The 17961-nt window shown below is 40.2% G+C and overlaps 1 protein-coding gene across 2 annotated transcripts in view; it reads right to left on the reverse strand.

Moving 5' to 3' along the window:
- pcxb (pyruvate carboxylase b) overlaps positions 1–17961 on the reverse strand; it is a 299933-nt gene that overhangs the window by 185905 nt on the left and 96067 nt on the right. For both annotated transcript variants that reach the window (XM_042223129.1, XM_042223128.1), the window contains exon 11: positions 10486–10648. In XM_042223129.1, coding sequence (XP_042079063.1) covers positions 10486–10648 — 163 coding nt within the window. The remainder of the gene's footprint in view (positions 1–10485; positions 10649–17961) is intronic.

The raw sequence follows: 17961 nt of genomic DNA on the forward strand, positions 1-17961 counted from the left end.
GTCCACACACAAATCTTTTTTACAAGTACAAAATATTTATGACCACATTTTGAGCCCATAAATGTGAACCCACTGTGAAAACTGAAAGTAGGCATTGTGATAAAGGACTAGTGAAGACACCTGCTTTACTTGTTCCATGCATCCCCAGTCAAAACATGAATAAATGTGCTTCACCACACTTGAAGCTGATAGCTGTCTTTACTCTTACGCACTCAAGAAATGAACAATCTTGATTTTATTGTCATTTAAAACTGACAGAAACAGTCATGTTTCAGAAGGAGACTGGGTATTTTATCATTATACAGCTTCAAAATCCTCTAATGAAAAGCTCAAGTTTCAGGTCATTGCTGTCTTAAAGAAACATTAATGCCCCTCTTTTCTTCTGAGGTGCTAGAAACGCTCATTTGAAATGGATAATCACTGAAAAACAGAGTGTAGGCGTAATTTCTCATTTGATGCCATTTTAGACATTAAAAACTCAACTGTCTCCATCTGTCTTTAAACAAACATCTTTTACAGGGTCAGTCGCAACTTTTTCGGTAAAAATGAAAACTTCCTCAAATTTAGTCCCAATGAACTCGAGCATCCTTCAGTAATGTTTCATCTGCACAAACAAATGAGCTTGTCTGAAATCAACAAACAGATCTGCCTTTCAATTACACGGTAACAGCAGGAAGATTAAAGAACAAATTACATCAAATTGTGGGAACTCTGTTTTTTTTAATGAATAAATAACAAGATGAAGTTAAGCATCAGAAAGCTCGAACATTGTGAAGTTCTACAGGAGAAAGTGCCTGAACAATAATCTCAAAAAACTACTTCTAGAGTACTTCAGTTACTCCAATCCCCTCGCAGCCGACGCAAAAAGGGAAACTACTAAAGAGAAACAAATTTTTGTTGCTAAATTAAACACTTTCAATATGCACACTGTGTAGCAAAAATATAAAGGTAAGCCTTTCCTAATGTACTGATTTCCTGTAAGTATTCCCTGAAGCATTGATTCAATAATGCAGTACAGACATGGCACTCGATGTAACCATGCAGTATTGTATTATATTAATACTAGATGTGTGAACACATGCAAGCATCCTCCATAGAAAATGTAAGACTGAGAAAGAACACAGATAAGAGCTGTGAATACACAGGGTGCAGAGACAAAGTAAGACATTGAAAACAAAAGGAGGAGAGAGAAAATGACAGCCAGGTATGAGAAGAAAAACAAAATGACAAATAGTGCAGCGTTAAGGAGCAAAGAGATGAAGTATACTGTGAATAGAGTGAATGGGAGACCAGGTGTGCACAAAAGCAGGAGGGAGAAAAGGGAGGAATCCGATTTAGACAAACGAGTAAGGGAGGAGGAAGCAAGATGGAGGAGCGGGGGACTAAGTGACAAATAAGGAAAAGATTTTCATAGAGGGGATGAAAGGAGGGAGAATGAGTGGAAGGATAGAGAAAGGAGAAGTGTTTAAAAGATGTAGAAATAAATGAAAAGAGGAGGGGGATAAGAAAATAAACCGAACGAGCGTTTAAAAATTAGATGAAAGGAGAGAAACTGGGGGAAATCTGCAAAAACTAACGAGTGACATGACAGTGAGGTGCAAAAGAAAGAATAGGAGGTGGAAATCAGGTATGAGAGAGGAAGAGGCAAAAATAGATGGGCACCAATGTGACAAGAAGGTGAAAGAAAACATTGAAAGAAATATGAAACTGCAAAAATCAACTAACAGAAGAGCAAAAGACACGAAGCAGGTGCACAGGGGGGGGAAATGAGAAATGACAGAGAACGGGTGAATAATAACTAGAAAGAAATATAAATATGAAACTGAAGAGAGGAGATGGGAGGGTGATAGCGAGGGTAGATAGAAAACAGGAGGAATGATAAATGAGAGTTGGAGAGAGGGAGGATCAGCTGGAAAAACAACATAAACGACAGGAATATGAGACGGCAAGAAGGCTTGTCAACAGCAGGGAATTTCAATTATAGACACAACACACCTGTGTGCATGCAGCACATCTATGTCTGAACGTGCTGCACACCAACACTCCCACACACCTGCATGTACAGTCTAGATCACATACATAAACAGAGGCAGAAAACAGGGGGAAACTGATAGTGACAGCGGGAAGTGAGGAAGGCAGATGGAAATGGATCCAGGAGAGGGTGAAAGGGATAATAGAAGGGAAAAGATACAGTGGGAGCAGAGAAAGATGCAGTATTAGGGAGAAAAGGATGGCAACTACCACACTAGTCGAAAATATGCAGAGAAATGTAGCTGGAGTTTCTGTTAGGATACACACTCACCTGACATTTTGTTAGGTACACCTGCTCAACTGCTCATTAATGCAAATGTCTAATTAGGGAAATCACATAGCAGCAAGTCAATGCATGTAGACATGCATGCTAATACAACCTGTTAAAACAGAGCATCAGAATCAGCAGGAAAGGTGATTTAACTTTGAACGTGGCATGATTGTTGGTGCCAAACGCGTTGGTCTGAATATTCGAGAAACTGCTGATCTACTGGGATTTTCCCACATGAGCAACTCTGTGGTTACAGAGAATGATCAGGGGGAAAAGGAAAATATTCAGTAAGCGGCAGGAAGAAAACGTCTTGTTAATGTCAGAGGTCAAAGGAGAATAGCTAGACTGCTTCAAGCTGATAGAAGCGTTGACCCCTACTCAAGTAACCACTTATTACAATCAGGGTATGAAGAAGAGCATCTCTGAACACAAACCTTGGAGCAGATTTGATGTCTTATGCCTTCATAATGTGAAGATGGGCTAACACTTAGTTAAATCTTAGTACCAGGTGAGCTTGTTGAGATGCCACAGCCTTTCAGTACTCTTGCTGACTGTGTTCATCCTTTATAGTCACACTAAATCATCTCAAACTGGTTTCTTGAACATGAAAATGACTTCACGGTACTCAATACGGCTTCTATACAGTCTCCACAGATCTCACTCCTATAAACACCTGTGGGATGAGGCAAAACAGTGTCCAGTCCAGCACAAGCAAGGCGTACCTAATGAAGTGTCTGGCGAGTCTGCGTATAAGACGAAGAGCTGCTTCTAAACTTTAACTTTCTTTAAAAAAAACAAACAAAAAAAAACAACAACATGTTTTCACAGTCATCAATTCTTCATTATCCCCAACAGCTACAATAAAAAGGCAGCAGCTCGTCTTCCTGGGCTCCTCCAGAGTGAAGACTGACGCAAAGATTGTAATTTTATGTTTCAATAATTAAATCTACAACATGTCTCAAGTCCGAATATTTTTTAGAATACACTGTGTGCATAGCAGGGGCAACAGCTTGTAGATGTGCATTCCTCTGCTGATAAACTGCACCTTTTGTTGAGCATTTAATTCGTGCTTTGTTTTCTCATCACTCCTAATGATGTCTGAGTGGTGGGATTTATGCCTGAAAACTCATTTGTTTTGTTGCTTCTTTTATTCCTCCGAGATGTATCCACTTACTCCTCACTTCGTCGGCAGACCAATATGCTAACAAGAATTATTCAATTTGTCTCATTGTAACATTTTTAAAAAAAGAGAACCAGATAATCACAAATGCTCTTATTGCTGGGAGGAGCTGTGTCGCTGGAAATGAAGACTACCGAAGAACGGCAACGATTTCCAAAAAAAAAAAAAAATCTATGCCATCGACTATCCATAACAGTCGGGATTTTCTTTGACGCCTGGAATCTGGAGCAGTTGAAGTAAAAACTGGGAGACGAAGCATTTCACGATGTTCACTCATGCATATTTCCCCAATTTCAATAAGCTTTGGTCTTTGAATGAAAATAGATTTCTCCTGAATGAGCTACAGCAACCAAGTAAGAAACTTTGCACACCGAGACTTTGACTCAATACAAACACCGACGGTCTCTCAACATGTTCCATAGTTGTTTTTATCAAATCATTAAAAGGATTTGCAAACAATTAGCAGTTAAAAATACAAATGGAAAGAGGAGAGATGAGAAAGAGGTAGGAACGCAGAGTGAGGCACACCAAATGGATGAGCAGACAATTCAGTCGAGGGTAAACTAATAAAGGAACGGGAGAAATGTCACTTTGTAAAAATACAGGCTGGTATGGGCCTATACTTACCATGGTGATGAGAGGCAAAGATGGGAAAATGCTGCATTCAATGCATGAAATACAAAAACAGGGTAAAAAAAAATGCATAAATATGATAAAACATATTCCTCACACAGCGATTCAACAAACTCCGCCTGCGTAGACACCGCTCACACGGGAGGAATCACCCCACCCACGACCTTCAAGGTCAAACCCTTTTTCTTGGGAAATCACATCTTGTAGGACTGCATGTGTGTCTGTAGCCACAGTGCTGCTGGTTTGCCCTCCTGCAGGTCTGGTGTTCTGGTCAGGGGTCGGGGGTGTTAACAAGGGGCAATGTGAACGTGCCCCTCACTCTGTTTTCTTGCTTTATGTGTAATCCTTGTATAGTGCTATCGGAAACCAAAGGAGATGTTTCCTCTCGTGAAGGCACTGGACAGTAGATGTGATCTTGCATCACCACATCTACAAACTGTATGTGTGGGAAAATCACATCCTGCTGACTAATAAGTGCATGACACGGTTTACTGCACCCAATGTGTTAGTCTCTCTGCGAGGGAACGACTTTAATCTGCGTATAAAATAATAAGGTTACCATTATCATTACCAGTAATGGTGACAAACCGCTTTTTATAGACAAATGCTGACCTCGACACTTTTTACTACCATTATGGAAAATACTGCTAGTCCTTGAGTTATGAGCGCACAGACCGCCAAGGTTACATCATTACGTGTCACTGTGGGTATTAGTTTAGCAGTTTAATCTAATTTACTCACAGCCTTGTGATTGGTCCGTTTTTCTTTCACGCCACAAGTAGACTGTAAAGCCCTACACCAGACTTGGACTAATAACTTTCAAACTAGCTGAAATTACATTATAGCATCCTTAAGGCATCTAAAGATTATGAAGTCTCGGAAGTTTAATACAAGCTACACTGGATCCAATAAACAAGGATGCAAAAATCAGGCGTACGCATATATAGACTGCGCGATAATAACATTAACTGCACAGTATTAATAAATAGCTATGACAAACAGCCACATTTCCTTTGCTTGTTCTCTTCAACGGCAGCTTCTTCTCGAAAAACTCATCTGGGTTTTCCTGAATGCACATCTACTGGTTGGTCTGAATACAGTATTGTGCAGAAGTCTGTGCAAAGGGTTCCTTTAGACATTGACTTCTTCACACATGTGCAGTCCAGTCCTTGTAGCTGACCATTTTCAGTGTTTGTTTTTACTCGTTTGATAAGCTACTGACCAATGACTCATTCAAGCATGAAAGGCATCCAACTCAAGAGATTAACTAGTGTTGCACCTTAAGGCACTTTGTTACTAAAAGCCTGTCACAATGACATTTGTTTCTATTTCTTTAGCTGAATTTAGAGACAAAAGCTTAAAATAAAAGTATTCATCTATTAACTCAAAACCTGGCAAGCGGTACAGTGTTCCCTGCGAGTGGCAACCCCAGCCATCTAAAGCATCTTAAAGTCATTTTCATAAGAAACAAGGGGGGGAAAAAATCCAATAAAGACTTGACACAGGACCTGGAGAGGCATTTGGCCCTTCAGTTGATCCAGCCACTGTTCACTAAAGCCTCATCAGAAACCGTCTCAGTGGACGTGTGGCTGTCGGGAAGCCATTCTTGAGGCAGGGAAACAGGGAGAAAAGGCTGAGGGGGCCAAATTACACAAGAACTGGACTGAAAATCAGTGGCAACAGGTCTGATGAGGTGCTGAAACTTTAAAATGTCAGCTTTATTGAATGAGTGTGGGATTATCTGACAGAACAGAACAAAAAGGCACCCAGCATCAAAAGGGGAGCTCTGAATGTCCAACAAGCATGTAGAGCCATTCCTGAAGAATACAGGTGGTCGTACCAAATATTGACTTTGAATTACACCCACACCGTTTTTGCCTTGTATTCGTTTGTGTTTCTACATGCTCAAATAAACTCACTGCATCCATTTGCCCAAGACTTTCACAGTACTGCAGGTAATGGTAGCAGGCATCATGAGATGACCCAATGAGATACCTGCATTTTTAAAGAGCCAGCTCTGAGCCTCTTTCACAGTGTAATGCAGGACCACAGTTTTGAAAACATACTGTCAAACTTCCTCTTATGTTAACCACTTTTTTAAAACCCTAAATCACAAAAATATACAAAAACAGCACATAGGAAATCGATCAACAGTCAAAACTTTTAAGCAGGAGTTCAAACTTATAACAAGTTCAGTCACCAGTTGATTACACCGCTGACTGGCGGCTCTGTTAATGGCAGGGAAGAAAATGAAAGATAACAGTGATGAAACTGCCAATAAGATCGAGCCGGTCTGTTTATGGTGTGCAGCTGAAGGTGTTTTTATGATGATAGGCAAGACAAATACACTTCCTCCAATTAGGACTCCACCTGTTTTCAAACTCAAGACTGCTCCTCGGATGAACAAGGCACACATACCGGCACACGCAGGCCTGCAGACCCGTGCACAAGCATTTTTAAACACATCAAATACGCCGAGTGACGCATGCAAATGTGTTCCATTAAAAGAAACAAACAAGAGAAGGATGCTGTTGGGGGGGGTGGAAGTGGAGACACAGATGTGAGTAATGCTGGTCGACACGTCGAAGAGAAAAGACAAGTGATGTATGGGAGGACAGTTAAATCCTCATCTGATCGTCACATTATGACTAATGGGACAATGAATGAAGAAGGAGAAGATGAAGTAGTCTGGTATTGCTCCAGTAAGGGTTTTCTGTTCCCCTGGTTTAGTACGCCGAGCAGGACATGACAGCAGAAAGGGAGGAAGGAAGGACAGAGTGGAGGCAGACTGAGTGAGAGGAAAAGGAAGATGTAAAATGAGTTTCTGAGTAACAGGAGGTTGAATAAAATGAACACTGGGAGGAGAAGAGAACAGCAGGACTTGGCCTTGCAGAGACGAAGCTGGGAAAGACAAATGTGAGAAAAGGATTGGAAGAGATTGTTGGTAATGTTAAAGGTTAAGGGATGTTAAAGGTGAAAGGATGAGGGAAGATTGATAGTTGGACGTAATGGATTGAGAGCAAATGTGGAAACAATGGGAAACTGGGAGAAAAGGGCACCGTTGACAAGGAGAGAGGAGGACAGAGTTAAGAGGAAAGGAAGACACGAGCACGATGGAGCAACTCTGAAGATGGATCAGCAGATAAATGAGATGGAAAAAAAAAGGGTGATCGCCGCTCCCTTAGATCACATGTTAATCATTCGCTTCAATACCTCAGCATACTATGAAGCAAGCTCAAACTCACCCCCACTGTTTCCCCCGCTGTGAACAACAAAACCATATTTCCACCATCTTTATTTTACTGCCGTAACGTGATTTCAGGGTTCAGTAAATAGTCTTTCATCATCCACTTATCACACTATGGGAGTAAAGGTTTTTCCACTTGTGCTTCTTAGAATCACCTTCATATCTCACAAAGCTAAACTGATCACAGCGTTTACGTGCCAAAAGACTCGCAAACACACCGAATGTGAAGAGCGTCTGAAGAAAAATAGATTAAAATACAAAATGTCAAGGTGCTGCTTTAATACTCTTCCCCCCTTCGCCTTCCAAAGCAGGCAGTCCATTCCTCCCAGTCATTCTGTCGACGGGGCTGCTGCCGTGCTTGCACTACGGCATCCATCACTCCTCATCCCTCGCTCACACCTTACTTTATTTCTCCCTCTATGAACCTCTCCTCTGTGCCTCCTATGCCTAAACACCATTTTACTTGCTCCAGGCTACGCTCCCCTAAAGCTAAGGCATTAGCATATTTTTCATTCTGCTTCCTCCAATGTTTTAATGGTGCATAAGCAAAGCATCTTACGGAAAATATGAACCGAGAGAAGAAGAGAAAACAGTAGTTTAGGGTCACACTTGTGAGATTTTAATATCACTCAGTGTATGCAGACCTCTGTGGTATATCCACACTGTGCAAATTAAACACCAACCTTGCTGTGTTGCATGAAGCTGGTTAATATTGTAAAGATTTACTGAAATTCAGTTGTTTTTAAGCAAATTTAACTTCTTTGTCGTTTTCCAAAAAGTCTAAAAAGGCATAATTTACTGAACTGTTATTAAAAAATGTACCAATATAATTTTTAACTTTTTGCAATGAAAATGCAGCTGTGGTAGTTCTGGGTTCGATTTGTTTTAACATTATATAACATATCCATTATTCCCCGGCAACACATCTATTAAATCTATTCAGGGCAGAAACTTGCCTGGGGGTGAATGTGTTGGTGCAAGTATGGCACCATACTGGTGAGAAAACTAACTAGAAGCCCCAGAAAAACTCAGTAATGACTTCATTCCTATAATAAATAAAAACATTGCCTATTGATTTTGAAGTTCAGGTTCAAATCTTGCTATCTATTATCAAAGTTCAATTTTTCCTCCCTGTTTTGTTTGCTTTAGCGCACACGCGCACAGTGAACAGCCCCAGAAAACTAAGGAACAGCACTGCAAATGTGAGCCAAGTATTTACCTTTATTTTGCATCACTTTGCTCTTCACATACAGATGAGATATAAAAATAGCCTCTGATGTGGTGCTGTTCCCTTTTTACCTCCAACATCAAATATCCCACCTTTATTTTTGCAGATTTTTATGCTGTTCTAACGTGAAGTTTTTTCTGATCCAAGTAAAGGACAGTTATTTTGGTGCTTTATGGAAGTAGTGTGTGGCTCCAGTCTTTTCCTCCTGAAACACAGCACTGCTGAAAATCCATCACCTTCTGTGCTACAACCACGTGGGTTTCAAATATTTGGAGCATCGTGTTTGAAGGGTTATCTGTATCTGATCCGACCCTGCGCAGAAGTTTCAGTGTCGTTATTTCTCAAAGACAATTACTCGACTTTCCTCGGACACCTCAAGTGAATTACAACCTGTAACTTTCATCCTCGTGCCCTTCACCTTTTACTTTGTTGCTCCGCCTCCGACCAGTCACGGCCATCCAGCAATAATTTATTAAGTGCCTGGTGTCCCATTCCTCCATCTTTATTGATTGTGTTTATTTCATTCACCTTGCATGGTGGTGGTGAGGCCTCCCTCTATTGTCCATCGTGTTTCCTCATTCAAAATCACAGGTAAATGGTGCAGGATGACGGGTAAAGAGACCAGGATAAACCCAATGGAGAAGGAAATTAATAAAATGGCTGAAAAGAAGAGTGAGTGCTCTATGAAGAGGGAATCTGGGTGTGTGAAATATGTACATTATTGTTAAGCTGAGTGGTAGGTTGGAGGACGGTTTCTGTGAATTGCAGGGGGAAGCTGAAGAGGAAAAATATGGAGTAGAAACAAGGTGGAAAGTCCTTGAAATGGAAAGGTCACAAGCCCCTTCATGGCCACTCTTCTCACATAATTTTCACGGTGAATAGTAATGAACGTGAGAATGCCATCTAATGAGGATGGTATTTAAAAACAGATTCGATGTTTGGTCCTGCAAGGCCAATTTAAAGATGATCCTGGAATATATGCTGCTTACTATAATACAACTTAAAATTAAGAAAATTCTGAGATGGCTCCTTTAATGCGCTGATATTTCCAGGTTAAATTAAGTCTGATCATTGAGCCACGTATCCCGCTAATAAACTAAAACCCCTTGGAGCCAAATGAAATGACAAATGAAATTTAAATCTATATGCAAAACAACTTCTAGTTCACCCCTTTTTAAACAGAATTGGTAAGACCAGAAAGTCATTGGTAATCCATTTCTTTTTAATCAAAATGTGGAGCAGAGTACTTGTAAACCAAAAGAAATGTTTTCAACACCCCCACCTCCAGACAATGATGAACCCACTCAGTCTAACAGTTTAAATGCACCCATCAGTGAAAGCTTTCACATTTCTAGTTCCTGTCAGTAGCAGCAGCCTCACCCAGGCCGTGCTGGATGCGAATACTCCTCTCTCATTAAAACAGGAAAATTATATCATATCACTATGGGAATAGTTCTCGTTTGGAATCACTGGCTCTATTTTCAGAAATCAAGATCACGATGCAGGTGCACGCATGGTCGGCTCCAAGGCTCTTATTGTTTGAGTATAAACTAACAAGGTTAAAATAATTTGATATGCCGCAAACACTGGCTTTTGATAGAGTGCACTCAACTCCTCTGGCAGATTTAGTGAATTTAGAGATCGCAGGATACTGGTGGAAAATGTACACATGAAATTTTAAATATTATTGCTGCATTTTTGGCCAAAAAGAAAGAACCTTTTAACTCTTGCAGTCTTGTTCACACCATCTGAACCGCCACAAAAAAGCTTTTTGATTTTGTAAAATCAGCTGGCCTCTTTTGGCCTTTGCCACCTTCATTAGGTTTCTTAGTAGACGAATAGCTTCACTACACCAGCAAATGAACACAATGAGGGCACTTGTAGATAAAGCCTACCTCAATCCTTCCCGTGTCTGGCTGGAAGCCTCTGGATGGGTCCTCGGTTGTCACTCTACACTGGATTGCGCAGCCATTCACCCTGATCTTGTCTTGTTTGAGGCCGAGTTCTGGCAGGCTGCGGCCCTCGCACACATGGAGCTGAGCATGCACCAGGTCCACGCTGTTGCAGAGAGAGAGAGGCGATGAGGTGAATTATGGACAACCTGAGTATGGTTTGAATAGCCCTTAATTTCCCTTGATGTCACTGTGGAGAACATTTTTTCCCACACTTACAAGACTTATGGGAGCAGAAAGACCACTTTTCCCTTAATATAAGATTTTTTTTAGCTATTCTTGGCATAAAATTGGGGCAGAGAGGGTCTGGAGATAAAATGGGTTTAATTTCTCACTTGAGGAAATGAATCTGGAGTGTTTGACAAGCAAACAATGCATTTGATAGCCTACTACTAATTTAATGCTGCTGAAACAATAACTCCAGGACAGTGAGAGAGGGGTAAACAAGCTGGGCACAGTAAATGCAATTTAACATAATCTAACCAAGTGATAAACCGGTAACATAACTTGTGTTCATTAGAGATTATTAGGCATGCTAAGGTGCTACAAAGATGAATAGATCACTACTATTTTGATTTATTAAATTCGAATGTGTCACTCACAGATGTAGATGCTCACAGCATGCGTTTCATTCAGCTCTGTGTATTATGTTACATGTCAAACAACATCAGAAACGTAAAGTATACAAATTGTTTTACATATGCAAAATACTTTATTCACAACTCCAGAAATGCATCATCACTCAGGGGCAAGTGCATGCACACAAACAGCAGTACATTATGTAAATCTGTATTCAGTGATTATTCAATATAAGAAGGAATTTAAATGCAAGAGGGACAGAGTTTCTCCCATTTCCATGAGCTGTAACCCTTAACATCAATTTTGGCTCATCTGAATGCATTTATTTAAATGTAAAGCTCCAATGAGGTGTTCTAGGTTAAGCTTCATGACCTTGTGCAGTCAAACACACAACCAAATGTATAAAAATACTTCTTCCTGTTTATTTTAATGGGGGCACATTTTAAATGCAGCTGTGGACAGACACAGTGTGTGGGTGAGGGGAGATGTAATTCCTCACACAGCCCACCCACTGCCCAAGACAAACAACTACACAACCTCTCCAGCTTGAAGGATGAATGAGAAACATCTTGGCACACAAGCTTAGATCATGGTCACTGTTTTGGCTTTCATCTCCTTTATGTCTCATTTCTGTTGCATCCACATCCTGGCTAAACAGAAGGACGATTATGCATCAGCTTGCTGTGAAATGTGTTGGTGGAAGACACCAACTCTCTCTTGATAAGTTGGACAGGCGCCAACATCATGTCTTTGTTCCACTTTCATGAATAAGTTGGAACTTTGAAGTTAGACAGCTCCACTCAAATCTTCCAATAACAAAAGAACAAGATGAAATGAGACACACTGGGATATGCCCCCAACAGCAGTTATGGAAATTTCTCGGTTTCTCTGCATTTTATTTTATTTTTAATTAGGATACAGATTCGAAACCAGACTGAGAATACTACCAACAAAAACTGGTCACTATGTATCCACACTGTTAGCCTCTGAGGGCTATAGAGCTTTGCCCGACAGTACACAGGAACAGGGATTTTTATTCTCTCTTGTGTTGCATACAATTTTATTGAGGCTAATAATTGAGATAAAACTATAATACATATAATAATTGGCGAAGACAAATTTATTTTGACAGTAACTCCTTCTGTCAGCAGTTCAACTTGCTCACTTAACATAAACACACTGACATCTGCAGAGCATTCAGATATTCATTAAAAGTAATGCAGAAGAAAAAGAAAGGAAAAAAAGAACAAACAAACCCAAAAGGACAACTATTGAAATTCTAATATACGGCTTATGAGATGGAAAATGGAAATTGTGTTCCTACTGAACTTCTTTAGTGTTATGCAAATAAATATTTCAATGACAAACGAGATGACAAAACATTTTCTCAGTTGAGAGTCAAACGCTTGGCTTTTTTTTTATTGCACAGATCAAGTCTGACCTAGATTTCCTTCTGTACATAATTTATCTGGAAAACATAAGGCTATTCTGATTGAGTGAAGCGCCTTGAAGGTTTATGAAATTCATTGTATACTAATTTGACTCCGACAAATTAAAGCGCCTGCAGCCACATCTGTCCCTCAGCGCAGTCATTTACAGAATAAAAGTCATTTGGATCATTAGCAAGTTACACAATGTGGCCCAACTATGCAAGAAGGGGATGAAGGTGATTTGCCTTCAGTGAAGTAAATGCCGCGCTACAGCCTAAGAGCTGTTGCTCGGCTACAACAAAAATGCGAGGACAGTAAATGCTACATGTTGTAACTGCTGGCAAAGTAGAGAACACAGGATTAACCACACTTATTAGGACTGACCTGAAACATCTGTACGGAAACAAAGTTGGATACTATAAGCAGGGACGAGAGTTTGATAGCTAAGAACTTCAGGTTAGGAATGATGCAGCTAGCTGTATAATATGTCCTGAAAGCTCCGACTCAAATAGATTACAGATCCACATTTCCACACTTTCAAATAATCTCACGGTCTGAGAATGACCTGCGGTAATAAGACTAAAGCAGGGAGTGAAAGATCAAGAAATATCCCACGGAAATGCTGTTTGTCTAAACGTCACTATTTGATGTATTGTGTCCTTTCTCTCTTCTCTCTTGTTTAAGAATCTCATAACCATCTTTACTATAATATACATGCTACATATATAATGCAGGACTCATTTGCAAGCCTAGGACATAAAATGTAACTGGAAAAAATATGGGTTATGGGTATGCATAATTAATAAATGGATTATTAATATTCCTCAATCTCATCGTTTGTGCTTTATGGTTCAATGCGAGAAATATAATCTGGAAGTTCTCTGTACAGTAATGTTCTGTTCCTATATACACAACTAAAAGTATGTGGAGCCCAGAAATTGCAGCATCAACAAAATTATAAAGTTTAAAAACTGACCTGCTACTTAAGCAGCCCGGTTACACACTCTGCAGCCCGTCACAGCTCTCTGCTTCTACACCTGATACTTTAGCGTAGCCTCAGATTACACTGACACACTTCATGGCTAAAGGAAGGTAACAGCCACTAAAAGCATTTACTTTTCTGACACTGCAGCTACTTCCCCCCCTCTCACATACACACTTTAAAAGTTACTCACACTAGTACAGTTGAGGTATTTGAGCGAAGCCCAGGAGATGCTGCTGTTCGTCCTCGGAGCACGACTTCACTACGGTGCTAATCTTTTTTTAAACTAATTGACCATGAATGTATCATGTAAAATAAATATTTTAAAGTTCTACAAATTTATCTGTCAAACAAAAGTCTGATACTTTGACAGCGCAAAATTCAGACCGTTTCTCTTTAATGTGACGTGTGTATTATGTGCTGCACTAATGCAGCTGTGCCAAGGATAGTAAGTACTTACTTAGTAAGACTGCAAACTTTGCCAAAAAGTGACCAGATCCATTTACCCATGGCCAACATGTAATTTTATAAAAGTCTGCCAATTTAAAAAAGAAAAAAAAAGAAAGAAAGAAAGAAAAAAAAAACACAAGTGGTTGACCTCTACGCCCTCTTTTCTGCATATTGTGTGTGCACTCTCCAATTCAAGTACCCTTCATGCACCGAGCACAGCAGGCAGGCTACAAATAGCAGTTTAATTATATTTCGCCTAGAGCCCACCAAACTAGGTACTCCTGAGTTGCAGCACTACCCTGCGGTTTGTTCTTTGTCAATTAGATGGTGGAAATTTGATTAAATTATTTCGTTTCAAGTATGCACAACAAACTGAAAATGATGACAAGGTTCAGACTCGAACCCACCACAGTACAACAACTTTAGACTGCATTCAGACATTATTCACCACCTGCCTTAAGGCACTTGTCAATTGTTTTTTTAGGTGTAGTGGAGCATATTCCCCAGTTTAGCAAATGATTACAACAAATGCAATGCAATACAAAGCTGCATGCTCTTTTCTTTTATACACTAAGCCAACGAGAGGGAACGAACTCTACCTTGAGCAAACTTTGTAGCTGTAGAAATGCAAGTCCTTTCCACCTTTATTAATGACAACAAACTATCTGTGTACGTGGTACATTTTTGCATCTAAAAACATGAATATTTTCACAGATTTTTACTAAATGGTTATTTGTACTCAACTCTTTCAATAATTCTGGAGTACGGATTATTCTGACTTCAAGGCCATACCTTCAATACATCCAATATTTTTTGTCCTGAAAACACCAAGAATGTATAAATCCTTCAACATGCCCAGTCCAATACTGGATCTGTTCTGCTCCGTTTCAGCTGACAAGTTTATTTATCATCCCTGCCAGAATCGCCTTTTGTTTTTTTTAAATGCTGTCAGAACCCAAATGCCAAATACATTACTTGGCCTTTACTTCTACGATTGTGCAACAACCTCACTTAAGGCTACTTAAGTTGCCTGTAAATACTTAGACCAACTCTGAAACACCAGTCTACTAGAGATATAAATAAGACACACACTTTATCAACTATGGAACAACATAAAGGTTCAATCATAGGGCATTTCCAACATTAGCTGGATTCATTAATGACTGCTACTATCACAAAGTGCAAGTCAGATTTCAGTATAACAAAAGCTTTTTTGGGGACCAGCAGCATAAACCGTGTTTCACCAGGACAAAGACACCCAAGAAATATCTGAAGTATGGAGGTCGGTCTTCATACAGTGTTATATTTCAGCTTTGATGGCTAAACGCACATTTTCTTGTGGACTCTAAGCATTGACTTTTAAAGAGTCACTGGCCTTATGTTTGGAAGGAAAAGTCCTGATAGCCAAATCCGCATTCTACACTCCGGCGTTCAAGCTCTACATTAAAGACACCAAGACAAATCGGCTCTTGCAGTCTTCGCAAAAAGTCTAAACTCCAATTGAACTTACCATGTCTCCCTCTGAGAAACTTCAAAGATGAGGTAAACCCTTTCATCTGAAGTCGAAGTCAAGACTGTGCGCATATTGTTTATCCACCAGTGCAAATGTTTTATCCAAGCTAGCTCACGTCTTATCAGTCCAACACACTCAACCTGAGAGGATTTAGCTGCAGCCTAACAAGACATCACCGTTAACCGAGTCGACTTTAACGTCTTTTTATCTAAACGTCATGTTTGATGGAGTAAAATATTCTCAAAGACAATGGAGCCAGTTCCTTTCCTCAAGATATCCTGCACTGGAAATGCTGAATCAGTGCACTATGGCCATGTACATCTTATAAAAGGGTTCAGGAAACTTTTAGATTATGTACTAACAAATCCCAATTACTTAGTTTAACCTGTTTTCATGACACATGGCTAAATTAATTTGCCTGGTACTTTGGATCTAGAGCCTTTAACAAGCCATAGCTGTAGGCTAATATATACCTGATATACTGTGGAATTTTCCATTCCTATTGTGTACAAGTCCTCTGTTGTCAGACACCGTTGGCTCCTACGAATCTAGAACCCATCTGATCCCATATTTTCCTTCTGGCCTCCTACTGTAGTTAAAGGTAATTATACAGAGATAAATGGCAGCAATCTTTTCACAGTAAGAAAGTAGACATAGGACTCATTTCCTTTCTTCAATTTCAAGTTTAAGGTGGTAGAAACAGGAAGAGAAAGACCGTAACGAAGGACCAGTTTTTATGCATGCACCCCTTTGTGCCAAAGAAGGCACAAAGTAGCGCTAACGGGTCCTACATGCCACTACTAGTGTTACACCACAACTACATACATCTGGCTGCTTTGCCATTTGTTTTGTTACATTTGTTCCCGTGAAACTCATCCTAAATATCATCCTAAAATTACTGCAGGTCATCTCCAGAGTCAAGAGTACAATGAAGGTTTCATTAAAATGTAATTCTATTAAAATGAATCATCATGTCTGCTCTGAGTTACAGTGCCAAGGTGCAGCGAGATCATAGAGGATGTATAATGTACTGACCTGTGATAGACAAACCCACTTTCCCCCCCATTAAATTCTTAAATATGTTCATAATCTATATGGACATTGCCAGCATATGATTATTTTTCTGCCTTTCCCTTTTGTTATTATGGACACACTCATATTACTTACCTTTACCAAACACATTCCTACATCATCACATTGCACGTGGAAAGTACATTAGCCTCATTCTTGTACCTGAGAGCACGGCATCGAGCTGCAAGCGCGGAGAACTTTGTCTCAATCTGTCACATGTGCACGCGCGCACACAGAGGCCATGAAGGCTGAGTACTAATTGCATATCATTTTCAGTCGCTTCACTCAGAGCTCATTAGCAGGGGAGAAGGGGGTGGCTGTGCGCCCGGAAATAAAAGTGGAAGATAGAAAGAATATAGTATAGCGAGAGGATGAAGCAGTTTGTTGTGGCCATAGGAGACCAGAAAAAGGGGAAGGAGCAATACAAGGAAATAAAAGACAAAGAAAATGCGCAACTTCACTCTGAAGAACCATACGGATGGAAGAAATTAAAAACCAGACAAGATGACAGCTATATTTCTAATGTTTGAGGCAGGAGGGTGAGAAATGAAGCGAGTGGAAGGAGAAAGAGTGGGAGTATGGTAAAGGATAAAAAGCTGGATACTAAGACTGAAAGAACGAGTGGGAAAAGTGGGAGTGTGGAAAAGATTGGATTTGGCCTTGCTCAAAAGAAAAGGAATGAAGGCAAAGAGGAGGTGGAAGGACGTGAAGGTGGCAGAGGGAGTACGGGGGGGGCAGTTGGGACTGGAGAGGGAAGGAAGGATAGAGGGATAAGATGGATAAATTAGAGTGTGGAACGAGTGGGATAAGAAGGAGGATGTCCATGTCGAATTGAGAAGGGAGCGAGGGAGTGAGTAAAATGGAATGACTCAGGGTGAGGGATAGATAATGGTAAAACAGGGAAGGAGATAAGACAGGGAGGAAAAGAGGAGGTGGCAGTGCATAAGGCAGGAAAGCTTTAATAAAGAATTTGTTGCAAAATCAAAGCATGGCAGAAAAATAAGAAACGAGCTTAAATTATCTGACTTTCAGGTAAATATACATTAGTTTTCCAGCCGAGTGTAAGAGGAAAGGATTTAAATCATCGTAATGTCTGTTTGCTCAGCAGCCCTTACATCCAACGTACATACCTAGCAACAAGGAGAAACGGCTAGTCTGGTCATATGAAACTTGCATGCTCCCACTGGCACGGATTATAAAGAACAACAAAATAAACTAAGCTATGCAGATGACACACAAATATATATCACAATGTCACCAGGAGACCGAGGCCCTGTACAGGCTCTTGGTAAATGCATTGAGGAAATTAATGACTGGCTGTGCCACAATTTTCTCCAGCTAAACAAAAACAAAACTGAGGTAATAGTCTTTGGCGCCAAAGAAAAACGATTACA

This window comes from Haplochromis burtoni, unplaced genomic scaffold, assembly GCF_018398535.1.
Source record: "Haplochromis burtoni strain Fernald_Lab_line unplaced genomic scaffold, NCSU_Asbu1 Contig_102, whole genome shotgun sequence".
Taxonomy (NCBI): domain Eukaryota; kingdom Metazoa; phylum Chordata; class Actinopteri; order Cichliformes; family Cichlidae; genus Haplochromis; species Haplochromis burtoni.